This window comes from Alternaria atra (assembly GCF_907166805.1).
Source record: "Alternaria atra isolate CS162 genome assembly, contig: 21, whole genome shotgun sequence".
Classification (NCBI taxonomy): Eukaryota; Fungi; Ascomycota; class Dothideomycetes; order Pleosporales; family Pleosporaceae; genus Alternaria; species Alternaria atra.
In genome coordinates, this window is record NW_025091319.1 from 1,179,274 (window position 1) to 1,205,084 (window position 25,811).

The following is a 25,811-nucleotide window of genomic DNA, read 5'->3' on the forward strand; positions in this document are numbered from 1 at the left end:
AGCTGCGACGTTGTTTGTAGACGATGTGTTATCGGCAGTATCGTAATGTTGATGGGGTGGTGGAGCGCGAAAAAGGAATGCCGGCACTTACGAGCCACATGTGGCAAGCGCAAGTCGCGTCGCGTGTCGCGACTTCCAGAATCACGCGTAGTCCAAGCGTGCTCCAACAACGACAGTTCCCCGCCATGTGCATTTGCAATTGAACGTATGCAGCCTTGCAAAATCAGTCCCATCTTTCTAAACATATTGCCATTTCTTGCAATGCGCACTTAGCACTACGTCATACGCCACGATTTGGATTTCCTCCCGAGTAACGTCAACGAAGACCTTACGCGGCCTGCACCTAGAGCAACCACCACGTATCGAGACGCCATAAATCGCGAACAGCAACTCCGAGCTCATATCGATACGGGTTCAATACGGAACTATCAGACCCAGCCATGACATCAGCGCAAACCTCACCGGGACGCGCGACAGACGCGTCTGCAAAACCTCGGCCAAAGCTGCTAGCAGCTCTACGCAAACCTGTCATAGATTCGTCAGAGAGCGAAGCCGAATCTGAGAACGAGGCTTCCGCATCTGAAGATGATGCAATCCCTACAATCACCGCGAAGCCGTCCACAGTAACACGGCCAGAGCAGGTCATAGAGCAGACCAATGAGGACGACGAGAGCGATGGGGAAGACGCATACGAACTCATGAAGAAACGACTAGCCGCCAGCAAGAACTCATCAATATTACATTCGGCGGCCCCACAAGAAGCACAGCAGGAAGTACCAGTCATGGCTATTATCGAAAGTAACGAAGATGAGGACGCAATGCCCGTGCGAGCGAACACCCGCAAACCCATTACACACCGGACAAAGACTGCAAGCCCTCGAGCATCTGCGTCACCAACCGTACGGTCGCGACAATCATCACCAGGACTTTTTGTCACTCCAGATGTATCACCAGTAAAGAAGCCATCGCGGCGATCAGCGAATGCTGGGTCGGAGTCGGACGAATCTTCACAACCTATACGTAATGCCGACTTGCAAGAGCGAGTGCGACGCATCCGAGAGGAAAGACTTGCGAAGCAACAAGAGGAAGAAGCACAACAAACCAAACCTAAGAAGATTGCACGGCGGCTAGCAGACCAGGCCTCAGGGACCGAGTCAGACGGCGAGGGCAGTAGGCGGCTTACACAACATGCTAAGCCAACTCGCAGAGCTGGCAAGAAGGCTATGGAGGCAATGGCCCGCGACCAGCAGCGCATAAGCCGTAACATGCAGCTTACCCACCAAGCCAAGACAAAGAAGCGCTTCACGACACAGGATCTGTTCAAGAAGTTCAACTATCAAGCGCCCGGCGCCGAGGTACTAATTCTCCCAACACCAGAGCCTAGCTCAGCATTGGCATCCTCTGACGCAGAGGTGAACCAGGTCCACGATACGCCACCAACAAGCCCCCCTAGACAACATGCTCCGGAAGAGAAGAATGCCCCACTGGATCAGCATGTGTCTACCACAATAACCGAGAGTAAAGCCCAATCACCTGAACCCGCTAAGATTGACAAAGGCAAAGGGCGAGCACCCGAGTTTCAACACCTGCCAATACATCCTTGGATGAAAAAGACACAACCAGTCACGGTGCATAAAGCTGTGGTGGACACTAAGGAGGTTACGGTCAATGACATGGTAGAGCTTTCGGACTCGGATGATGATTTGCAGGTAGAAAAGCCTAAGAGCAGATTCCCCGTCTTCGACCGACTGCCCACAAAGAAGGACAACGAGGCGGGATCACTGGTACATCTTCGTGCTCTCGCTCAATTGGTCAAATCACCACAGAAGGGCAAGAAGGGACAGAAAATAGTCACTCGTGGTGAGATGGAGTTTACACTAGCTCAGAAGGCTCGCCAACAAACCGCAAAAGCCAAAGAGGAGAGGATAGCCGACTTGATTAGGCGAGGTCATAACCCTGAGACCGAAGAGGAGAGAGAGAAGCGCCAGATAGAAATCGACGACATGGTGGCAATGCTCGAGAAGCAGAGACAGGAAGACCTTGAGCTAGCCAAGATGGAGCGAAAGGAGGCAAAGAAGAACGGCGAGACCATAGACGACCTCCCGTCTAGCGACGAAGAGGATGGCGACTACGTCGGTAGTGGCGAAGAAGACGCCAATGAAGAGGAGAACGAGGACCAGGAAGAAGCTGACGTCGTACTTTCGGGCTCAGAGGATGAGCAAATGGAAGACGAGGGTGAAGATGAAGCAAGTAATCCAGATAATGTGGATGCTCTCATCGATGGAATGGCTGATGAAGACGACGAGCCAAATGACACGCTGCCAGCCCAACACGTCGACGACGATGCTGACATGGATGACGACGATGCGGTCGCGCCTGTCCGAAGGCAAACGATCAATCGTGCCCGCAACCGGGTCATCGACGACGATGAAGAGGGCGATGCTGAAGCGCCTAAGCCTGTCACACCCACTCAACCAGCAACTCAAAACGACGCGATGGCTGCCTTTGGATTTGGCAATGCCAACGCCGGAATAGGGCTTACGCAGATGTTCGCAGGCACTATGGCTGAGTTGGAGTCTGACTCGCAGCCCGTTGCCGCCGTCAACACTGAACAAGACTCTTTGGACTTCCTACGGAACTTGCCTGACACTCAGCCCGGCGCAAACTTCAGCCAGGCTTCAGAATTCCTAGTGCCCAACAGTCAGTCTTTAATGTCGCCACAAAAGGACGCACCGGCTGGTGACGAGTCGCAATTCAGCCTGGGAATCAGTCAAGTAGTCAAGACTTCTCCCACCTTCTCGCGAACGCAGGTTGAGGACTTTGAACCCACACAGGATGCAGGCTTCTCCTTCTCTCGATCGCCAGCAGGCCTTGCCCCGCCACCATCGACAATCGACACCGTCATGATGCCTGTTGCTGAGTCACCAATCAAGCAGAAGGGTAAACTCCAGCGTGGACGACGTGAAGCAGCTGTTGAGCTCTCCGATGTTGAAGAAGACTTGGTTGATGCTGAGGAGGAAGAGAGCGAGGACGATATCCAACGCCCTCCTAAGCTTAGCAAGGATGCTTTCATGAAAATGCAGCAAGCGGCTAAGAGGGCGAAGGCGGCCGAAGAGTTCGACAAGAAGAAGAGTATGGCAAGAGAAGCTGTCATGGAACAAGCCGAGGAGTCCGAAGACGAGTACGCTGGGCTTGGAGGAGCCAGTGACGATGAGGAAGGCGAGGAAGACGAAGACCTCAAGGACATGATCGACCACAACGACGTCAAGGTCGATGAGCGCCAGATTGCTGCTTTCTACGCGTAAGTTTGACTTCCGCCTTTATGTTTATATTCTCAGCCCATACTAATACAACGCAGTGACAAGACAAAGAAAGACGACGAAAAGCAGCTCACTGAGCTCTACAAGAAGATGCAGAGGAAGGGTGGCCTCCGCAGGCAAGGTGGCGGCTATGACGGTTTCGACATGTCCGATTCTGAAGACGAGGCCGAGCTCCGCCAGCGAAAGAAGCGCGCTGCATTTCAAAAGCAAACTAACGCTTTGTTGCAAGATCAGAAGGTCAAGGCACTCGCTGACGACGACAAGAAGAAGGCCTTCTTCAACACATTGGCTGACTTTGCCGACGAGGGCGAGTACGACTACCTCAACATGCCTGAGAAAGAGTTGGACATGAACGACTCGCAGTCTCAGGAGAATATCCAAGGTGATGACATTGCTGTTCCAAACTCACAGGCTGAATCTCAAAACCTGTCAGCGCCAACCAGCCCACTCAAGCGCAAGACTCAGGACTCGCAAAAAGAGAACCGGCCACCTCCACACATGCGCCGCACAACCGCTTCTGACAACCTCGTTCGCAAGCCACTCACCGCAGATGATGTCAAACACTCCATCTCAGAGCTCATCGAAGACCCACGCATTATAGTACCAGACTCTCAGCTCTCCGACGCCGAAGATGATGAAGAACCCGCCTTCGTCCCGGCGTCGCGGAAACCCATCATCGACCGTCTGACTCTGAGCCGACAATCCACAGTCGAGGAGTCTGTAAGCGCAGACTCCAACCTGGCCTTCCACGCTGCGTCTCGTGCTGCCGCAACACCTGGATTCCGCGTTCCTTCGCTCATACGCCAGGCGACTAGTAATCTGTCTGTCAGCAGCGAGCGGTCAGCGGGCGGCAGCACTCCCAAGGAGAGTGGTGTGAGGAGAGGTGGTACTGGAAGGAGTAACATCCATGCTCAGGCACGAGAGGCAGAGCGTAGGGCGTTGCTAGAGAAGAAAGAAGGGAAGAGGAAGGAAGCACTCCGGAAGAAGGTCGAGGGTGGACGAAAACAAGGGTTGAGGAGTGTACTTGGTGATCTTAGTGGTGGGTTTGAATGATGCACGCTTAACGTCTTGTGTGTTTTGGATTACTGGTAGCATATAGTCACGCGGTGTTTGGTGTTGGGTAATCATGTGCTCTAGATAGCCATTACTTATTGTAGCTTTTCGTTTATGCAATTCTCTACTTCTTGCTATTTCCCACTCTTGCCACTACGTGCTATGGATGCTTATAAAGTAGCACGAGGTACAGCGATAACTATATCTTGCTATAAGTGAGTGCTAAAAAACTTGCCTGCTACTCTGCGACAGCGCACAGCATCTTATCTCAACTTTGTATCTTCTGTATTTTCCTATGTTCCTTCTTTCCTTCTAATAAATAAAAAAGAGCAAAAAAACTTGATTTGACAGGCAGGTCGGCCTTCCCTGCTGTTCTAACTCGCGCCCCTACCCCGCGCCGAGCGATGATTCACTCCGAATATAACATCTTGTTATACACTAAGACTTGAATCCCTCATCTGTTTTTGGAGGCTTGAGTTGACAATACGGAGTGTCGAACTCAGAGGCACATCTAACCCCACGAGTGGGAGTGGCATTGAGTTATGCCACGCGATGGATAGATGGGGAGTTGGGGCATTTAGTGGAATATATAGTTAGAGCGACTAAGGTTTCCTATAACTCCTAATAACAAGTTTTTAGATAGAAAAACGGTTGTGTTCTGGTGTTGTTGTGATGGTGGTGAGAGAGCGTTTGCGGTGGAATGGGAGTTGAGGTGAAGGTGAGAGAGAAAAATGGAGGAAACTGTGCAGTGGGCGAGGAATGTGCGTAGATACGAACACGAACATCAACATCAACCTTGAAACACGCATGTAGAGTGATATGGAAAAGCGAGAATACTGAGTTGGTGACGAAGAGCGAATATAAATAAAGGAAGCGATTTCAGCAACACAAGAAGCCCTCACCCAAGTATGACCTTCGATTTCCAAGATAGACTCATTTGCCCGATATGTTACAGTATGTACAAGTATCATCTCAGTCATATTAATCACATTACACACGTTCACTCACCCAGATGGCCCCTCTACAGCCTCCTCTTATGACTTCAGTGAGCAAGTCGTATGGCTTTGCCTCCTTGGCATCATTCTCTACCGCATGATCCAGATGCTCCAACTCTTCGTCTCTTATCCTCCTGAGCTCAACCACCAGCTTGTCCAGCTCTGGCCCTAGACTCTCGCCCCGCTCTTCACACTTGTTTGCCCAGTCCAACAGCACTCGGACCTGCTCGTTATAGTGGGTGCCAATCTCCGTCTCAACAGCCTCGGTACAGGCCATGGCTGCCTCACGACCCATGACAGCGGTCGACCATCCGAGCATGCTCGCCGCAGCCGTCCATATGGGTGTCATTGCAGTGGGCCGTATGCGGTGCTTCGAGATGACCTCGTTAAAGAACTTGTAATGGCCTGCCTCTTGGTCGTACATGTGCTTCATAAGTGGTCGCAAGTGCGGGTGTGACCGTGTGATGACTGGCGATTGGGCAGCATATATCAGGATGGCGGCGAGTTCACCCGTCTGATTCACTCTCAATGCGGAGGAGAGGAACTCTTGCTGCTCTTGTGTAAGAGGCCGTATTGGTTTGCCATCTTTCTGCGTTTGTAGCGGGGGTCGTGATTGCGGGGATTCGGACTGTGAAGGTGGTGGTTGCGGTGCTGATATGGTACTGGAGAGGCGTGACGTTTGGCGTGGTGCGCAGCATGTGGTACTTGGGGCGAGGAAATCGAGTACAGGAAATTCAAGGCCGCGACGCATCACATTGCGCGATACCGTTCGCGAAGAGAGCAAGAAGGAAGACATTTTCCAAGTCTAGCTATTGTACAATACAAGTGAAGGGAAGATGCGATTGTTCTTGGACCGTATAGACAGAACAATAATCTGCTGAGGTATGATGCGCTCACTGCATGCACGCTAGCGAGGCCCACTTTTCAACGCGGCATGGTCTGAGCGCAACGAGCGTTTCCCCGACCTTTGGACTTCCCACGTTCTTCTTTCATCCTCTTTCCCCCTAATCACGCCCGAATCTGCTCACGGTAACCCCAGCGACACGGTTTTCGCCTCCATAATCACCTCTACGACCCAGGATTTATCGCAAAATTCTCGCGAATCCCTTTCACAATGTCGGCCGATGATATCGACGATGAGCTCTTCGCCCTCGCTGGCGGTGACGAAGATGCGGACGTCGAAGAAGGCGAGGCGTGAGTACCCTCTCTCACCTATCATCCTCCTCCTCCTCCTCTGCCTTTACCTCGCTACTTTCCATCGCTTCCTACACTCTCCACCCTCCACTCAACTCTCTACCGACCACTTCAACCCCTTACCACACCATGGCGCTGACTCCACGTAGCTCGTCGCCCGCAGCCTCATCGCCAAACTCGCTAGGATCCGACGCCATGGACGAGTCGGATTCAGACCGCGACGATGACGTACCGGAGCGCGCCGTGGACGTTCCCTATCCCCTAGAGGGCAAGTACGTCGATGAAGCAGATAAACGCCACATCCTGGGCTTGTCGCAATTGGAGCGGGAAGAGATCCTGGGTCAACGCGCCGAGGAGATGAGCAGCGCCAACTTCAAGGCCGAGCTCGCCAGGCGCGCAGCCAACGTCCAGAACGACAGGAAGCGCAAGGCTGATTCCGAAGACGCCGACGAGCGTAAGAGCAGTCGCCCCAAGGTACAGCCACGGAAGAACGAGAAGCTTGAGGCATACAAGCGTGAGCGGGAGCAACGTGGTCAGCAACGGCAACGGAACGACGACCGACGCAGTGGCCGCAGGCGGTCGAGCTCGGCGGATCGAGACGGTGGCTCAGATGTTGATGCTGACGGTGAGAGCGACGTTGAGTGGGACGACCGAGCGCCAGAGAAGGCCCGCGAAGAGCTGCCTGCCACCCTACGCGATTTCGAGTCAGTTCGTGTTGGTCGAGGCTTCTTCTCAGAAGTCTGCTTCCACCCTGGGTTCGAGGAGGCTATGACGGGCGCATTCGGCCGTGTTGGCGTGGGCCAGGATGCACAACGTAGGACTCTGTACAAGATGGCGCAAATCAAGGGTAAGCAGGATCACATCTGCATCGCGTATCATACTGACGTGCTGTTCTTTAGGCTTCTCAGCCGGCAAACCCTACGTTTTCGAAGGTAAAGACGGCAAGCGCGTCGCGACAGACCAATACGTCATTGCGCAACACGGCTCCGTGAAGAAGGACTACCAGTTCCAGTTCATGTCGAACCAGCGCTTCACCGAGACCGACCTCGACGCCTACCGCCAATCCCTCATAGAGGCCAACGCCAAGGTCCCCACACAATCATATCTGCAACGGAAATACGATGACCTCAAGGCCCTGCAGAACCACCACTGGACTGATGCTGACATCAGCGCGCGCATCGCCAAGTCGAAGAAATACGCACATCTCCTTACCCGCTCCAACTCAGATGCCCAGCCCAAGATCGCGACACAGTCAGAAACAGCCGCCGCTCGCATCGCCGAACTGAATCGTAAGAACCGCATCCTGGAAGCCGAGCGTGTCCGTAAAGCACAACTTGACCAACAACGCCAGAGGAAGATGGAGCAGAAGAAGGAAATAGCTCGACAGAAAGCAGAAGAAGAGGCGAGAAAGGCACGAGAGGAAGAAGCACTGAAGAAGAACAACAACCTAGACGTCGATGCGCTGTTCGACGGCGATGGCTCAAGTAGGGCGAGCACGCCAAACCCCCCACAAGGCAGCAAGAAGAAGACTGAGCGGAAAGGATTGCCGACATTTAGGAAACCCAAGATGGACGAAGATATCATTGCTAGCATGGACATTGGCATGGATATTGAGATTTGAGCAAGTCACCCAGCACTTGGTCTGGACCGGCTTGATTTTTGGTTACAAGCTTCTTCTTAGTCTGTCTTCTGTGTAGACCCATAGATAAAAGTCCCAAACTTTTGGGTATTAGCATTGCGCGGTGTTTTCGGTGCCTGAGACTCATGGCTATCTAGGGGTATTGGGTCTTCATGCCATATTTGGTATTCATTCTTGCCATAGTATTATTATTATATACCAAAGATTATATTTTTGATACAATATTTTACGCTCTGTACCACGTCACGTTATATCCAGACTGCCACGTTATATTCAAGATGTAACTCTGTAGATTTCCAACAACGTTGGCTCTTATTGTCGCTGTCTGCGTGACACAACCAAACTCGCTTGCTACCTAAAATAAAAAAAAACTCCCCCCTTCGCTCAGTAAAACAACTCTCCACACTACGTCCCGAAAACTTCCATGACATTGCCAAAATCGCCCCGTTCCCTACACTCCCAGTACCCGTCCTTGCCGCCCTTGAGTCTCCACACCTCCTCGTCGCCCAACGCCGCAGCTTCCACAGCTCCAACCTTGGTGAACCAGCGTGGTTTCCACTCCTCACCGTGTTCTTCCATGACCCTTCTGCGACTGCGCTGTCTCTCCTCAAGTCGCGCTTTCAGGGCTTCGGCTTTATCCACGTCGCCGTCTTCGAGCGCGCGCTGATCGGGTCGGAGGCGGGAATCCGTGGGAGCCATGTGATCCTGTTCGATAGCCGTGACTTGATTGAGAGCAGCAGCGAACGTAGTAAGACCGTAGTGTTTCTCGGCTTTATCGACAAGGTCGCCTACTTTCCAGATTGTCTTGCCGGTGGGTTGGCCGTTGGATGTAAGTTGGAGGTCGGTAGTCCATTTTCCTGTTGCGCCCATGGGAAGGACGGAGCCGGTGGCGTCGAAAACCTGGACGGAGACTTCTTCTGAGCGGCCGGCGAACATACCGCCGGCTTTGAAGGTGCAGACTGCTTTTGCGCCGGTGGTTTCTGAGATGATGGTCATGGTGCCGGAGGGCTCGAGATACTTTTCACCCGCGATGACGTTGCGTAGGTAGGAGGTTGCGAGCGTCCAGGAGTAGTGTTCACCTGAACTGTGTAGGAAGATGCGAACGCGACCTTCGGTGTTGATCTCTGCACTCTTACCCCAAAATTTCTGCATTGGGGTTGGGGATTGCACAAATGTCCATTCTTGAGCTTCGGCTTGACATGCCATGCGGACGGGGCGGTGGACGACCTTTTCTGCGAAGAAGCGGAACCCCTTGTCTTCGCGGACGAGTTCGAACGTCTCACCGAGCATGGGGTTGAAAGGCTTACGAATAGCACGATCCTTGACACGGGCGTTGCTGAATGCTGAAATGGCGAATGCAGCCATGTAGACTAGACGCTCACCATTGTCTGGTGTGGCAACCACTGCAGCGTCAAGCAACTCGCTGTATTCCAATTGCTCCGCCAGTCGTTGTAGTGCAGATGTGGGCTCGTTAGCTGATACTGGCATTGCAATAGTTGATAGATCTTTGCCGACATTCTTTCTGAAAAAGGCGATAAGACTCGGAGGCTGAACCTTCGGGGCTGGAACTGTACCCCGACGTTTGACAGGGTCAAGCGGCAGTGGTGTAAGCGACTTGGGCCGAGTAGGGAAGAGAGCTGGAGTAGTTTCCCGTGACATGCGAGGCCGATCTAACATGCCAACGCTGCCATTTTCTGAAGATGACTCCGATTCGCCATCCGAGTCGTCGTCTGGCGATTGTTCACGTTCGCGCCTATCCTCTTCGCTATCGCGGCGGATGGTGAGGAGCTGTGACTTGTTGACGTCGCCATCTGGAGCATCGAAGAACTCGTCAACAGATTCAGCTACTGATTCGAAGCTATGACGTGATGTGACGGCCGAGAGCGGTGCAGGCGCAGGCATCCGTCGTTGTTTGCTTTCGCTGATCAGATCAGCAAACTCCCTGACGACAGAGTCCAGATCTTTGAGTAGAGCCATGCAGTTGTCGTGAACGCTTTCCTCATGTGTGTGGCTCGTGTGGCTCGAGTAGCTCATTGTGCTTGCACGGCCATTACGCTTGGGTACTGCCAGGGTGCCATTTCCCGACGCATTTGAGGGCAGAGGCGGTACAGGAGGAACGGCTCCAGGTGATGCAGCACCACCTACTTGCGCCGACACACTCCTTTTGAAAATACCAGACGGACTTTGAACGCCAGAACTGCTGGGCTTGCGCTTCCAGAAAGCCATCTTCTCGGGAGCCTTTTGTTCTGGGAAGTAGTCGCCCGACTCCGTTTCGGAGGGTGTTGGAGAAAGACTATCGTTCATCTTGCTGACGCTTATCGCTGACGATGCACCATATTTGGGATCGGTATCCTGAGCCAGCCTTCGAACTGCGTCTCTTGTACCAGAGACTCTGCCCACCAAGGCCTCGACCCTTGCCCATTCGTTCTCTTCGGCCGCATTCACAACATGCCCAAAGCTTTGGAATGGACTATCTTTGATTTGCAGGGTTGGTGAAGCCATGGCTCCCTTATCCGAAGCTGATCTTGATGCGCGATCAAGCGCATTCTTCCACATCTGGAAGTCTTTCGCATTGTTTGCCCGTAATTGCCAGATCTCAGCGCCAGAGTCAACGGATATCTCCCGTGTCTCCTCGTTCGCCCCAACGGCTGCCAGGGACAAAGGTATGGCTCCACGTAATGCTGAGGAGTGGTCGTTTCGATAGTAGGAGAGTGTAGAAGATGTGAAGTCCAAGGAGAAGAATCTCCTGGCATAGCCCTGATTCCTCTTTCTCCTTTTCTTCTGCAGCACTCCGGTCAGGAATGAACCGCCAGAAAGACTTCCTTGTTTCTGCCCGTATTGTGATTTGGGTCGCTCGGTGTAGGCTTGTGGTAAAGATTCGGAGGATTCGACGGGGCCCATAGAGGGGCTCGATTTGGGGAGGCTCGTTGTGCTCGCACCTGCCATGGCCTGCGCATAGTGCATGTGATGGCCAGATTTGGGCGCCGCATTCGTCGGGTATGTCATGAGTACGAAGGTGGCTGTCTTGGAAACGGTCTTGGAGAAGGTGTTGTCAAAGACCAATCCATACATGCCACCCTCGCCTGCTGGCACGTCGTATGTGCCCATGGACACCAGATCTGCCTCGCATTTCCCATGCCAATGCACCTGCTTCAGCCCGATAGCCGCAAGCTTATCTAATACAACCGTCCTGTCATTTCGTGACGTCGAAGCTCCGCGTCCGCGCGTTGTAGGTGGCTCGAGGGTAGGCGTACCAGGTCCGGCTTCGACAGTCGCAGAGGAGGGTAGTTGTGGAGTTGCGCCGGTCGCTGTTCCTGGGTGCTTGAAGATACCGAAGTTGATTGATTTCTTGTGTGGTTGAATGCTCCATGATATCGTATGTCCTGAGTTGACATTCACCCATCTTACAAGGTACGACTGGCTTCAATCAGCATGGAACCGCGACGTGAACACTGTACATACCTTGCTATGCACCTCGATATTCTCCATTCCAGCCATGACTGGCTATTTTCAGTACTATTACTTCTTCTTGTTCGATGTTGTTGTGGTCGTAAGTCTTGGTACAAGCGATACGCGGGGCTTCGGGTCCTGAATACCCAAGGCTGTATAAAGGTTTGGCGGTCGAGCGAATGCAGGGATTGGCAATGACGATGTTTTCTAGCAAGCGGACATCTCGGACGTCGGATTCGTAAGGGTCGGGCGAGTTTTCGGTGACTTGTCAGCTTCACGGCGCGCTGGCGATGAGGTTTTGGTCAGTCGGAATGCGGGTTGCTGCGAGGGCCGAGTCGTACGTAGAGCACCGATTTAGGGATTTGGGGGTTCTTTTTGTTTCCCTGGATTTCTGGGCAAGACTAGCAAAGTGTTTCTTTGTAACAGCTAAGAAAAGAAGTAGCGCAACGAGCAGAGAATGTTTCAATGCTTGGATGACATGTGTCGACGCTACAGCTGTCTGGTCCCTACGCGGGCGGCTGGGAGCATCACCGCCCAGGGTCTGCGTTGGTTAGCCCTTCAGCCTTACGCCATCTTTCATCAGCCACTCCATTATTTTACACTTCTTCCCCGTTTGAGCTACTCGACTAACCGGCTTTCTAGCCACACTGTTTGTTGATTATCCATTCTTCACTCAACTTGTTTTCCGTGATCGCGAGCATGTGAAGCAGGTCCTCGGTACATGACGTCGCAACGCTTGCACATGTACTGTAAATATCCTGCTCGGCCGATGCAAACACTCTTGCTTTCCAGCTCCCGCTTCGTCCGATTCTCTGATATCATACCTTACTGCGGCCGAGCACTCCAAGGCGGCTGTCTGGCTTCGAGATCTCGTGACGACGACTCCTGGCCAATGCGATGGACGCTGACCGATCGTATAGAAATACGAGCTCTGAAGGTACTACGACACCCCACCCTGGACAGCCATTTGAGAGCCATTTTCGCTCTCGCAAATCTGACCAGATCGCGCCAGGCGCCTTTCTACACAGGCTTCTCGCCTATACTCTGACCTCATCTTTCGACTCAGCCGTTGCTCAGCCTCTAGAATACCATCGTTCTGATATGGCGCACGACCCAGCTGCCCAGCCACCTTGAGCGACAGCAAAATTCCAGGACAAGTATACCACAACGGGTTCAACACACCCTTCTTAATGCGACATACTATATCGCACATTCTCTATTTTACGCTCTAGTTCTTTAGTATCAGGGAGACCGCGCCATTGGCAGTGTCGTAGACACGTTGCACCCCCGGTAGCACCCCCCTCTGCCCCACAAGTTTCCACCAAACACCCGAATCATGGAAGCCCTGGCATTATTAATGGTTCTTGTTTCAGATCGACAATTCCAAGTACGAAAACCTCAATGTCGAGGCACAATCGCGTCGACGATGATGCTAATTGCCCCGCTATACCCATTCGGACACGGAGCATCATGCCTTCGGACTCTATTCCGGACAAGCATTTCTACCCGTACTACTCACGCGCAACCCTCTTAGTGCATTAGAAACGTCTTTCCAGAATTCTTCCGCGAGCGATTCAGTGTAGTCTGCGCTCTATCCCCAATATGTGGGGTATTTGCATACGTCGAGTAATTTCATGCAATTTATCTCGTTCGCACCTGTAGATCGTCTGTTCCAGGGACCCGGATTAGTTTGGTACTGGTGTGATACTGTTCGGGTCATACTTAATAGGCCGCTTCCTCCTCAGAACTCATTTCTTGGCTATTCATATTCTACATTGTTGCTAGGTTTCAAACAACAAGATGGTCAAGTCAATTGCTCTTGCGCTGTCTCTGGCCACTACCGGCCTCGCCGCTCCATACTCAAACGGCTCGTCATGGTCCGGCTGGAAGAATGTGAAACAACTCTTCGTCTTCGGTGATTCCTATACTCAGACCGGCTTCGATGTGAAGGGAGCACAACCCAGCGCCTCGAACCCTTTCGGAAACCCGGCTTACCCCGGCTACACGTCCTCCAACGGACCTAACTGGGTCGGCTTCCTCTCTACAACCTACAATGCCAGCGATCTCCTCACATACAACATGGCCTACGGCGGCGCCACTGTTGACTCCGACCTCGTAACACCCTACGCTCCCACCGTCATCAGCATGAAGAACCAGGTCCGCACCGAATTCCTCCCCACATACGGTGCACACCCGGACACCGCACCCTGGACATCTGCGTCCTCACTCTTCGCCTTCTTTATCGGCATCAACGACGTAGGAAACAGCTGGTGGCTCAACAACGCCACACTCTACGACACCATCTTCTCCGTTTACGCCAGCCTCCTCGATGACGTCTACGCAACCGGCGCCCGCAACTTCTTGTTCCTAAGCGTACCGCCTGTTAACCTTGCGCCAATGACACTGAACCAAGATGACGGTGGTTACGCAAAGGAGAACGAGGGCAAGGTCATCCTGGACTGGAACAAGAGGCTCAGTGAGATGGTAAGCACGTTCCAGGCGAACCATACTGGAACTAGCGTGTTTGTGCATGACACCTGGGGGTTGTTCAATGCCGTCATTGAGGACCCTGCGAGTTACGAGCAGACCGCGGGATTGAAGAATGTCACTGACTATTGCGAGGCGTACAAGAAGTAAGTCGTTCCCGGTGTCGGAGGCGGAGATGGAAAGAACAGCACTAACAGAATCACAGTGGAACACCGGATTGGTACACCAAGAACGATACTTGCGAGTACCCAGTCAACGAGTACTTGTGGCTCAACGAGTTGCATCCTACTTTCCCGATTCACAATGCCACTGCAGCTTCAATTGCGGAGTTGTTGAGCAAAGAGTAAACAAAAAACAAGAGGAAGGAAGAGGGCGAAGACTTTTGAATTTCTATTGTACATATGTAAGCCTCACACAAACGGCTAGGTAGTAGTGAGCAAGAACGATCAACTCAGAAACGCCATAACATTACTATTACATACTAAATAACTAAGCACGAGTTCGGACTTCTTGAACAATTGTTACAACCTGCTCATCAGGACACACAATAGAAACCCCTCGTCGTCAACCCTACCTCTTGGCGTGCAGCATGGCGTTTCCATTCACCATAGCAGTGTGCTGACCCTGTCCATGTCCGTGACCGATAGAAACCAGCTCATCGCTTCCTAGACTCCAGTCTGCAATACCCCTGAAGCCACCCTCCTGGCTCTCAGCCTTGCCGGCACCAAACGCCTTCGCATCCCACTTCTCCGTGCCCTCGACACCCTTCCACTTGCCCTCTGCGCCAAACACGCGGAATAGCTGGGCATTGAGGTGCTCGTACTCATCGTAAGACTTTGGCCAGCCACCGTAGCGCTGGTATGCCAGCTTGAGGAGGTGGAGGTGCTTGAGTGCTGTGGCTGACTTGTCAAGCGTGTTGGAGTCAACAGCAGTAGGACGGGGCGTGTTGGGTGAGTTCTTAACATTGACACCTTCGAGGGCGAGGAGTTCGGCGGTGGTGTCGTCTTCATCGTCGTCGTCGTTTGCGGCGTTGGTTTGGTCGTTGACAAGGACGCGGAGTATGTCCTCGTGGACGCCAATAGCCTTCTTGAAGTAGTCGGCCGCGAGGCCAGCAGTCTTCTCGCCCTTGGCGGCTTGCGCTTGGTACTTGTGGCCAGTCGAGGTGTAGAGCTGGGCGAGAAGCTCGTAGGTCTCGATGGTGACCGGGGCGCGGACGCCGTGGGCTCGGCGCATGTTGTAGGCAATGTCTTCGGCGAGACGGATGGCCTTGACCTCTTCGTTGGCAAGGTAGCGAGCACAGATGAGACGGCGGCCAAGGTTGAGAAGTACCTCGGCGGGCCATGATCTCTGCGCATCGCGTGTCTGCCAGAGAGTTGTAAGGAGCCACTCGAGAGTCTTGTAATCTTCCTGTTCGCCCAAGAGGGCCGAAAGATGACTCAACTCGTACAACTGGACCTGCGCAAAGTTGATCTTGAGGTTCTGGCAAATCTCGAAGATCTTCTTGACGATACGGTTGGAGAGGTCCAGCATCTTCTTGCGGAGAGTAGCGTCGGGGCACTTCTCGCCATCGCGACCAACGAGCAGCGAGGCAAGCTTGAAGCCCATACTGATAGCACGTGGGCCGTTGTAGCCATCATGCTTGCTGGCGTAGAGGAAGCCGAGATTGGCAATGTCGTATGCCTCGTGGAACATCTTCGCTTTGGTACACTTGGCCACACTCTCGTTAGAGGAGAGGATAACAGCGCGGTTGAAGTTCTTGTTGCGACCGTTGCCCAGATAATCAAGGATACCAATGATGAATATGCGTGGCGAATCCTTGCTGAAGTCCTTCAAATCCTGCGCGTCGCGCTTGACGAAGAGGCCAACTGCCTGCTCCTCGAGGGCCGTGATCATATCTTGCTGATCGTTGCGGCGCAAGAAGTAGCGGAGCGGAGCAGCAGCGAGCAAGATGTTGGTGAGGCTCTCGTTGTTGTCAAGAGTCTGGTGGAACTGCACCCAGTAGATGTACTCCATGGTCAAATCGGCATAGATCTCTGAGAAGCTAATGCTAAGATCCTTACGGAGGTTGTACTGGAGGGATGCAAGAAAAGCGATAGCTGTGCGACTGGTCTTTGTCAGGTCAAATGACCACTTGGATGCGTTGCGAGCGTCCTTGGCGCAGATTTGACGGTGAAGCTCCTGAACCATCGCATGCGCAGTGCTAGTCTGTTCAATAGCCTGGAAGGTCACGGCGATAGACCTGGCCGACTCGATCTGCTTCTGCGAGGAGGTCTCCTTGGAAACAATCTCGGAAACGGCCTTTGAGATTTGCTTGATAGCAACGTCCGTCTTCTGCGTGCGAGAGTACAGTGATGCAAGCTCCCTTAAGCTAGTGAGCGAGGACTCGTGACTGTATCCGTTCTCGCGTGTAGATTCCTGGAATTGCGACTCAGACATGGTCAAAGCACGCTGCACTGTCTCAGCCTTCATGCTGCTAGAAGAGGAAGAATGCATCTGCTTGGAGTAGAGAGATGACAGAGCATGCTTGATCTCCGAGATGCTGGTAGTGGTTGTAACCTGCTTGCCCGACTGGGAGACCGCCTCGTAGAGTGAGATAGCCTCGGACATGTGCTGCTCGCTGCTCTGAGCCACCTGTGCGAGCGAAAGAGTTGCGTTGACAGCAATGGTCGACTCGGCGCCGAAGACGGCAATAGCAGTTTCACGGTACTCCTTGGTGATCTTGTAGAGCTCGGACCAGTTGGCCTTCGTCTCCTCTAAGCACTGGTAGTATCGCTCGTACAGCGTCTCGACAAACTTGACGTCGCTAAAGACCTTGTGCTGCTTGGTCTGGCGAACGAAGGTGCTCCACAAGACTCCATAGAAAGTCACTGCCTCCGCGTATCTGCGGTCTTCCCAGTACGTAACAGTCACAACCAACATGGCATCCAAGGCATCCTTGTGGCATACGTCAGAGTCCTTGTTGAGGGCCGTGATGATCTGCAGGTAGTAGTCCAACCAGTATCCATGGTTGCGAGGGTGGCTGCGGCATCTCTGAGCCAGGATATACAAGGTCTGAATGGTGAGCTCGTTCGTGTGACCCAGACGTGTGCGGTAAACGACCAAAATCTCCTGGTAGGTGCTGATGGCCTTGTCCGCGTAGCCGTGCTTATCGTAAAAGTTGATCAAGAGGTTCTTTGACTTCTCGAAAGTGGCCCTGTCAACTTTCTCGGTGACTAGAACCGCACGGAAGAACCGGCTGTAGACATCGTCAACCCTTTCAAGCTGTCGTGTCTGCAAATAGCATTCTGCAAGGCGCTCGACAAGCTCGATCGACTCTTGAGTGAAAATGGTCGCCATTGTAACATCATGGATAGAGCTGGCAAGGAAGGAAGACCAAGTACGCTGCAGAGTAGCGTGGATGACGTTGATGGCAGCAGTGTAGTTCTTCTTTGCCATGTACTGCACTACCAACTTCTTGGCGAGTGCCATGGTGCTAGACTCAATTGTCTTGGAGTTCGAAATGGTCGTGAAGAATACGTCTTGGTATACGGACTCCGATACAGTCGTTGTAGTTTCCGTAGTAGAGCTGGAACTGTTCAAACTGTGCTGGACGAGCTCATTGGAAGTTTGAGAAAGTTGCTGGCTGATCTCACGCGACTCGGAAGACTCTTCATGGCTCGACTTCTTGTAGTAAGAGCTGGCAAACTTGAAGATTGAGAGCGCTTGTGAGTGCGCATTCATGCTTCTCATCTCCTTGGCGACAGTTGTAAGACGCGAAACGATGCTCTTCGTATAAGACAGATGATGAGACTCATACTGCTGCCAGACTGAAGTCAGGATCGCCACAGACTCGTTGGTACGCTTCTGGATTTTCAAGAACTGAGAATAAGAGGTGGCGATCTCGATGTTCTTCTCATGCCATTCCACAGATTGGACAGTGCGACACTTGGATGAGACTTCCATCCAGAGCTCAACGTACATCCTCTCAGACTCCGCGAACCTCTTCATAGTGAGAAGCTTCTGAATCTGAATCAAGGTAGCGTTAATAGTGGAAATAGTAATAATCTCGACATGCTCCTCCTCGTCTTGGTCGACTTCGAAAGAAAAGTCGTCGTAAATCTCAATCTCACGATCGCCCGTACCCTTCCCAAGAGTGACTTGTAGATGATCATGGATGTCATGGGCTTGATGCGAGTCTCTGCCGTAAAGCTGAATGGTCGCATCCTGGATGAGACGATAGATCTCAATGGACCGCTCTTCTTCGTTGATGGTTGCGTAAAGCTCAGCAAGAACCTTGCGAGTCTCGATGACTAGCTCAGAGGTACTACCATACTGGCGCTCGTAGGTGGTGATCAGTACCTTCAGTACCTCCTCACGGTGCGTCATGATCTCAGTCCTCGTGGTGGTTGTCTGAGTCTCCGTGATCTTCAAAAACTGACTAGCGCAGTCCAAGGTCAAGGGATGCATATCCGACAATACCTTACGGCTGACGATGGTACATAGATAGAGGTACTTGGTCGCTTCTGTAACGTTCGAGATGAGCAGATAGCTTGTGGCGATTGACAGATACGTCTGGAGAAGACCAGGGTGGTTTTCTGGGAGCATGTTCTTGCGGAGAATGCTGACAAGTCTCTGCAGCTCTAGAGCCTCAGGAATAGGCAGTTGGGTATCCCAGCAGTAAGACTCCAAGATGGGGAACATTGTGCTGTCGGGGAAGACCTTCTGGAGTTCACCAGTGGGCTTGAACTCGCCAGATGACTTAGGAGCCAAAGGAGATTGCTGAAGATGCAGAACCCAGTATCGCACAGCGTATTCAAGGAAGGGATGCTTCCTGAAAAGTCTGTCTGGAGTCGAGGGATCAAACGTGTCGAAAGTTGGTTCGGCAGTGTGATCTTTCAAGATATGCTTGGAGTAAGCAAGAACCCTAAGAAGCATATCCGTCTCGCTGTCTTTCAGAGGGATAGGAATTTTGCCATTGGCTGAAAGGTCATGCAAAGTGGAGTGAATGACGGGATGCTTGAAGCGGACGATGCGCTGATGTAGAGTAAACAGTGGCGCAAGCGTCCTGAAGATTTCGTTCGTGTTCACACCCTTGTCGGATACAGTGCTACGCTGCACGTCGACCGAAAACAAGGTCTGAATCTCGTCAATGGTAAGAGGTCTTTCAGCAGCCAAGACCCAGGAGAGTAAAGTCTTTGCGTCATTGGCAGGGTTTAGCGTGGTGAAAAGCTTGAGAATAAGATCCTGTACAGACGGCTTCGAAGATTCAAAGCTCTCCAAAGTCTTGATCAAGGCATCTGGTGACTTTTGAATGTTCAGCAACTCACATGTCAACGTGGTGTGCAGGAAGGACCCATTAGCCATACGGATGATACGGTCCAATAGCTGTTCTTGGTCAAAGGGACGCTGACCATGGAAGTGGTGGTTGTGAACCAGTGCTCGTAGTGCAACGGCGTGGAGGTCATCGCGGACATCCTCGTTGGAGATCTGGTGCTGAACTCCCTTGGCCGAAGACGGCAGCTTCATGGAAGATGACAATGTGATCAACCTCACACCGCTGCCTTGCTGGGTCACCTTGGCCAGCCTCTCAAGCAGATCAGTAGGGCTGACAACGCCAGCAGCTTGGATAGAGGCGCTGTTGGAGGCCGCAATCTCATCAAGACCATCAACAATCATCACCAACTCGTTGCTATTAGCGATAGGACTTCGAAGCGCCTTGCCGAGCGCCTGCCACAAGCATTCCTCGTATACCTTGAGATCATCCGAGCTTCTGCATTTATGGTAGGCATCGAAAAGAGCATGGTACACACCCATGTTACCAATGCGAAGGTTAAGCAGTTGGAACAAAAGCGACTTGACTACTGCCAACGATGTAGCAGCAGTCGGAATGTCGGGGGACAATGAACAAAAGAGCGTGTCGTACTGCTTCTTGTTCATAGGTCGTTGTAGTCGCTCAACGATCGATCCCGCGAGTGTCGTCTTTCCGGCACCTGACTGACCAGTGACGAGGAGGACGCGATTGTCGCTCTGGAAGAACCTGGTCATATGCTTATTGAACCAGAGACAAGTAAATTCGGCTTGGTTGTCAACGTAAGTCTCGTGATCTCTCGTGATCGCGGCAATCACACGATCTTGTGAAGCCAACCACCGACTCAGGTGTTGAACATCGATAGCTTCATCTTCCTCAAAGTGTTCCTTTTCAATTTGAGACTGCCAGATCAGCTCGATGACGGTGTTCTGGCGTGTACGGAAGGTTTCGATGGTTTCACCGAAGAGCTCGAAGATGTCAAGGGTGGTTGAGCCAGGTGTCATGCCTTTGACAGTCTTGTAAAACTTGACCGCCACGTCGACCACAAGAGTGATGAGGTCTGTATACAACAGACAGATCTGTTCGCGAATCTCTGAACTCGCTGTCAACAGCTCCGAGCGATGCAGAACCGACTGAAATGACATGGCAAACTTGTAGAAGACAGAGAAAGCCTTATCAAGAGCCTCAGAATTGTGGTGACTCAGCTCGAGAAGCAGTTGCGCATGACCATACCCGATGGTGGCTGCTGAAGTACTCTCCGGAGCAAATTGGTTAACAGCTTTCTCGAACTTATGAAGCTGTTCAGCGAAGTACAGCGCCCGGATCAACACCTTGTCCCAGCGGCTTCCTTTGTGAGGAAGCGTGGTCAGGCGCTCAGACCTGATCCATTCAAGAAACGCGACATAGGAGACATTGCCAATGCTCTGGTAGACGCCTGCGCCAAGCTCGGCCATACTTCTCTTCCGGAGAGAGGCTGCTGAGTCCTGAACGAATGAAGTCTGGTTGCTGTTGCTGTTTCCTCGCTTGCTGAACGACTGCATTGTGCTGAAATTTCCGCTAGTAGCGCGAGAGGATGTGAATGATGGAAGACGGCCTTTTGAGCGGAAGAGGGCTTGGGGCGAATGTGGTGGGGAGAGCACCGCACTCGCGCCATGTAGGCCATTCGCGCCGTTCGTCTGCTGTCTAGACGAAGTGGGTCTGGGGGATAGCATGATAGGTGTTGAAGGTTGTAGTGGTTTGATAGTATCCACAGAATCAGTGGAGAGTGAGGGGCTCACCAAGGAGCGGACAGGAGATGGGGAAGGCGGACTGTCTGGTTGTGGAGACAGTTCGAAAACAAGCTGTGTGTTACGGCCTGTTGTGATGGATCTTGTGGAAGTAACACGACTCGGTGTAGAAACAGCCGAGATAGAAGGTGTTGACTCTGTGGGTGGCAAGGATTTCGTTGTCACTGGAGTAGGTCTCACAGTAGCCTCAGGTACTGTTTGGAGATGAAGCTCAGGTACTGCAGAAGTGGAATAACTGATCTCTGCAGGAGATGGTCGGCCTTTGGACACTGGTAGTGACGGCGGCGAAGATGAATACTTCGTGGAAGGGGGAGACGAGGTTGCGTCAGTCTCAATAGATGCAATGGAGGATGAGCGCCTATTTGGGGTTTGGTTATCTTCAGTTGCCTGTGAGCGTCTCTTTTTATGTCTCTCTAGAAAATCTGGATCAGTATGAGGATGTTGTCCAATAGGAGAAGCCGACTTACTGAAAATCTGTAACATGAGTTGGAAGTAACATGAAGAATATGTACCTGATTATACACAGGCCATCCCTATATAACAGAATACCTCTTAAAGCTACGATCGGTCGAGGCGGAGCTCACAGACCACGAGCGGGGCATGCTTACCTTGATAGTATAGATCAACAGCTTGTCGTCATAGTGTGAGCTGGTGAGTATCCCGAAGTGTATCCACAGCTCCTACGCGCATGAGCTAGTTCAGCTGAGCCGGGATAAGCCCCGTCGACAGCTCAAGACAACCCTACAGTCGATAACGCATGTCGGCGATCATGCATCGTAGCCGAGCACGACACGCCTGGTAAGTCGTTTTTGGCATGAGTGACTGCATTGACGCGTACGCATAGTGCATAAGGTTCGCCATATGGAGTACGTGGGGAGGCAGCACCAAGCCAATGCAACTAAGGATTGAGACGAAGTGGGAAGGCTTAAGCTATGGTGATTTGGTCTTGCCAAACGCCGCAACGACTCGAAATACGGATTTTGAGAAGCGGGGTCCACTCGACTGCTGTGAAGGCCATTCTACAGGCTGATCAGCAGACTTACCATTCTTCATGCGTTATTACCAGCCTGAAAGAGCTGGTTAACCAAGAGAGGTCGCACGTAGCTATGATGGATGCCAGTAAAGCCGCGAAAGCCTTGGGGAAGGTGGTCGGGATCCCTGTCCCTCATAGCTTAGTGAGATCTGCAGCCCTTTGGGGCTGTACTAGACTGTCGGAGAACGAGATTCCAGTCGAACGGTAGTCCGTACCGTGTCCACGACATGTATTCTGCAAGAGTGATACATCACAAGTCTAGCGTTTCATTATTCATGATTGCTTTTAGATGACCATCACAGAGCGCCATGCCCATGTCCGGTCCCGTCAAGTTGCCGTCTCCTTACATGCTCGAGGAGGCGGCAAACACAGGCACCGCCGTTGGTATGCGATGTCGTTCTCAGGCAAGCCACAACAGCCTACAAGCAAGGACCAGTAGCTCGCTAACTCCATCTCCAGTGGTCGGCGACCACGTCTGCCGTAGCGCTAGACAATAGCACGGGATGTCTCGCTAAGGTGGAAGGAGTTTAGGATAGAGGCGGGGGTGACCGAAATCCTATAGTGTGGATCTCATGTAGTCCACAGTAGGTGCTGAACTGTCGTAAAGAGGCCAGGTGGACCTGCGGTCAGAGGAACGGTCCTCCCGCTCTCGGGTTAAGCGGCCCATTGGCATCACTTGCTCGCCGATATCTGCAAGCCTTAGGAGGGATCTGCTTCTAGCATCATCGATGGGCGGCCCGCTAAGGCAGAGTGCAGAGCTGATGGGAGCAGGGAATTATAAAGACCCACCATTCACATGGATCGCTCGCGCTGCCCGGAAATCGATGCAGGAGACGTCCGGGATCTGAGTAAGCCACTCTTCAGTCTCAGAGAGGATTAGTCGATAACGTCTTTGGCTTTCGACTTCTTCCTTTTTAGCCTTTCTCGTCGATGTTTGCTTCCCCGGCACAGCTCGCTTATCGGTCTGCGATGGCATGGTTGGGCACGTCTCAAGACAACATCAAAACACTAGGCGGGGATTTTCATGGATCAGAGGGAAACCCTGAAAGATCTGCAGGAGGGTTGCGAGGCTGCTCGAGGCTGCTCGAGGCTGGCTTTCGGTCTCGTTACCGTGGGATTGTTTCAATCGACATGTTCTTTTTTCGCATCTCCACACTGCGTCATGGAAAGCCCGGACTCTAGCCGCAGATCCTAACCTCCACTCGACTCCACTTCCAAGGCTGTCTCCACATTCAGCTGTAGTTACTCTAGACGATGGCGCATCCCGCTAATGGCCTTTTTGGGCCCTTTATCGCCTGCAGCATTCCTCATTGGGCGTATCGATCGTCAAGTAATCGACATTCGGCGCAAACACCGGGTCAGGATCGGAATTCCCGGCAGCAGCTCCCCTCAGTACAGAAACTTGCATATCCAATCGTCTTTGCATTCCGGAAGCCTGGGAAGTACCTCAAAGAAACCTTTTGATTGATCCACGTTTGAGATCTTCGTGTTCAGGTACCCTGTAAGGCATTGGGTTTTGAGAAAGCTCAGCCGATGCTTGGGGGTGAGTACCCGGGCGTGGAGACCATCGTAACATCGCGTGCTCTTAGCGAAGGCCGTATTGAGGTTCCGGGTCACTCAACAATCTCGCTGGTGATATGCATCTCCACAATCCATGATGCGCAACAAGCGTCATTGTTCTGGCGTTGTTCGACTGCCGACTGCTGATATTCCATATACAGTGGAGGCAGGGCAGTCGACACTATGGAGCGGCATGGCGCTACCTTGAGCGATGGCGCAGCTACCAGCTATCGGCGATGTCCTATTACTCGATATGAAATGGCACTTTTTTTGACGATTCGCAATGGTGATACACATCAGTCCTGCGACAAATTACACTGCCTCTATAAGCGGTACCAATGCGCAGCTATGCCTTCAACCGAACAGTTGCTAGCCCTTAAACTCAAAAGAGGCACCCAGTCGGTACTGACGGCCGCAACATGGCTTTACAAAGGTTACGACGCACAGGTATGGTCCGATGCAGTCCTTCAGGTGCGCATGCTTTCTTCCGAAGGTACGTACGCTACATCTCGGCTACCCACGAACGGTCGAGGGTATCTTGGAAACTCTCCGGTGAGACTTGGATGGAACCTAATCTGCGCTTCTTCAAAGTGGTACAATAAAACCCAACATGTTTGAAGGTCAAGAGACAATAGCTTTTGATCGCGCAGGCTGTCCACAGGTGCTCATCATACCTTCTGCTGAATCACCAGAGCGCGTGCTTCGATCATTGATACGGAAATATCTCCTACGCCTAAAGTCACTGCGCAAGTACCGCAAACAGACTGCCGATACAGTCTACGGGAACTGCCTGTCTGAGCACACTGCGCGACCCCACTTAATCGGGTGCGCCGTACTTCCAGTGCGCGGCAGAGCTGATTGGCTTCCCTTTTTGTGATGTAGAAATTATGACGCAAGTTCAAAGTGGAGCGGTCCGCTTGCTGCCTCATTCGTTCATGTCGATTGTGACAGATGCACTTCATATTGGTCACTGCAAGCGAAGCAACCTTCTTTCAGCTGGACCTTCGTGGGGCCGCCACAGGAAATTGGCATATTAGAACGTCAATCACGGTTTCTGACATGACTCGGCCTTGCCGTGGCCATCGTGATGAGGCTGCATTCGGATGTGAGATGCGCTGTGTGCTGCCTTTTTCGAAACCGACTCACGGAACCAGTATGCCGTCACACACACACTTAGTGCTGAAGAGTATTACTCGGCGGGTGTCAGCATGAATAGCCAGCTCATACATTCTCAGTGGGCATAAACACTCGATACGTTTAAGCGCTTTACCAATTCAAAGACTCTACCACGAACTGTTTTTGAGTTGCTGAGACGAATAATTATGTCTGCTCCTTTCTGTCCATAACTGACTCTCAACAATCACTATTATTTTTTCCTAAACAGTACTTCCGTATAACTTGTCATTGTAGGATGATGCTACTTTCAACTTCACATACATCCTGTCGTTATCCCCTGGTGACACGACATGGTGCAGGGTGATCTCAGTACTGACCTTCATATTTCAAGGATGCAAGACAACCACCGAACCACACATCATTCGAGTAGAACTCAACCCCGAGACGTAAGGGTCGCTAGCTCATGTGAGCTCTTTTCCTCAGCTATCGTTCTGTTGATAGCATCTGTAACCACGGAAAGTTTGCATTTCCGCTTACCGTAAGCATTCGCCTCGCCCAGGATGCCGAACAGCGAAGTCCAGGGTTGACCTACCCCGCGCATATGCCCCGCACTTGCATTCAGCTATCAAGACCTAACCAACCACGGCATCTGCTTTGACGTCCCAAACGCCGGATAGTGGTAGACGGACTGTTTCCGATGATGCAGTTGGTCTCGAGCAGATAGTGTGCTTACGTTTTTAGATCCGAGGTAAATCGTTTCTGACCTTCGCCTCGTGCGAGGTCGTTCGCTATATGACAACTTCCATTTGTTGACGTTACAGAGAAGGTGCCTTCTTTCTACAGTCACTTCTGCATACATCTCACCTCTTGTCCATCTGACGTTTAGCACT

The 25,811-nt window shown here is 52.2% G+C and overlaps 6 protein-coding genes across 6 annotated transcripts; 3 read left to right on the top strand and 3 right to left on the bottom strand.

Moving 5' to 3' along the window:
- Positions 1 to 440: 440 nt before the first annotated feature.
- Positions 441 to 4,373, top strand: ALTATR162_LOCUS826 (uncharacterized protein; the record flags this gene model as incomplete). Its single annotated transcript, XM_043308420.1, has 2 exons — positions 441 to 3,301; positions 3,359 to 4,373. The coding sequence occupies 2 exons, from the start codon at positions 441 to 443 to the stop codon at positions 4,371 to 4,373; spliced, it is 3,876 nt and encodes a 1,291-aa protein (XP_043164355.1).
- Positions 4,374 to 5,363: 990 nt separating this feature from the next.
- On the bottom strand, positions 5,364 to 6,164 carry ALTATR162_LOCUS827 (uncharacterized protein; the record flags this gene model as incomplete). Its single annotated transcript, XM_043308421.1, has 1 exon — positions 5,364 to 6,164. One exon carries the CDS (start codon positions 6,162 to 6,164, stop codon positions 5,364 to 5,366), a length of 801 nt encoding a protein of 266 aa, XP_043164356.1.
- Positions 6,165 to 6,482: 318 nt separating this feature from the next.
- ALTATR162_LOCUS828 (uncharacterized protein) lies at positions 6,483 to 8,183 on the top strand (the record flags this gene model as incomplete). Its single annotated transcript, XM_043308422.1, has 3 exons — positions 6,483 to 6,562; positions 6,712 to 7,409; positions 7,462 to 8,183. 3 exons carry the CDS (start codon positions 6,483 to 6,485, stop codon positions 8,181 to 8,183), a joined length of 1,500 nt encoding a protein of 499 aa, XP_043164357.1.
- Positions 8,184 to 8,606: 423 nt separating this feature from the next.
- ALTATR162_LOCUS829 (uncharacterized protein) lies at positions 8,607 to 11,699 on the bottom strand (the record flags this gene model as incomplete). The annotated part of the gene is made up of 2 exons (XM_043308423.1): positions 8,607 to 11,618; positions 11,664 to 11,699. 2 exons carry the CDS (start codon positions 11,697 to 11,699, stop codon positions 8,607 to 8,609), a joined length of 3,048 nt encoding a protein of 1,015 aa, XP_043164358.1.
- A 1,752-nt stretch (positions 11,700 to 13,451) lies between these two features.
- On the top strand, positions 13,452 to 14,485 carry ALTATR162_LOCUS830 (uncharacterized protein; the record flags this gene model as incomplete). The annotated part of the gene is made up of 2 exons (XM_043308424.1): positions 13,452 to 14,284; positions 14,344 to 14,485. The coding sequence occupies 2 exons, from the start codon at positions 13,452 to 13,454 to the stop codon at positions 14,483 to 14,485; spliced, it is 975 nt and encodes a 324-aa protein (XP_043164359.1).
- Positions 14,486 to 14,708: 223 nt separating this feature from the next.
- Positions 14,709 to 21,137, bottom strand: ALTATR162_LOCUS831 (uncharacterized protein; the record flags this gene model as incomplete). The annotated part of the gene is made up of 1 exon (XM_043308425.1): positions 14,709 to 21,137. The coding sequence occupies one exon, from the start codon at positions 21,135 to 21,137 to the stop codon at positions 14,709 to 14,711; it is 6,429 nt and encodes a 2,142-aa protein (XP_043164360.1).
- Positions 21,138 to 25,811: the final 4,674 nt, after the last annotated feature.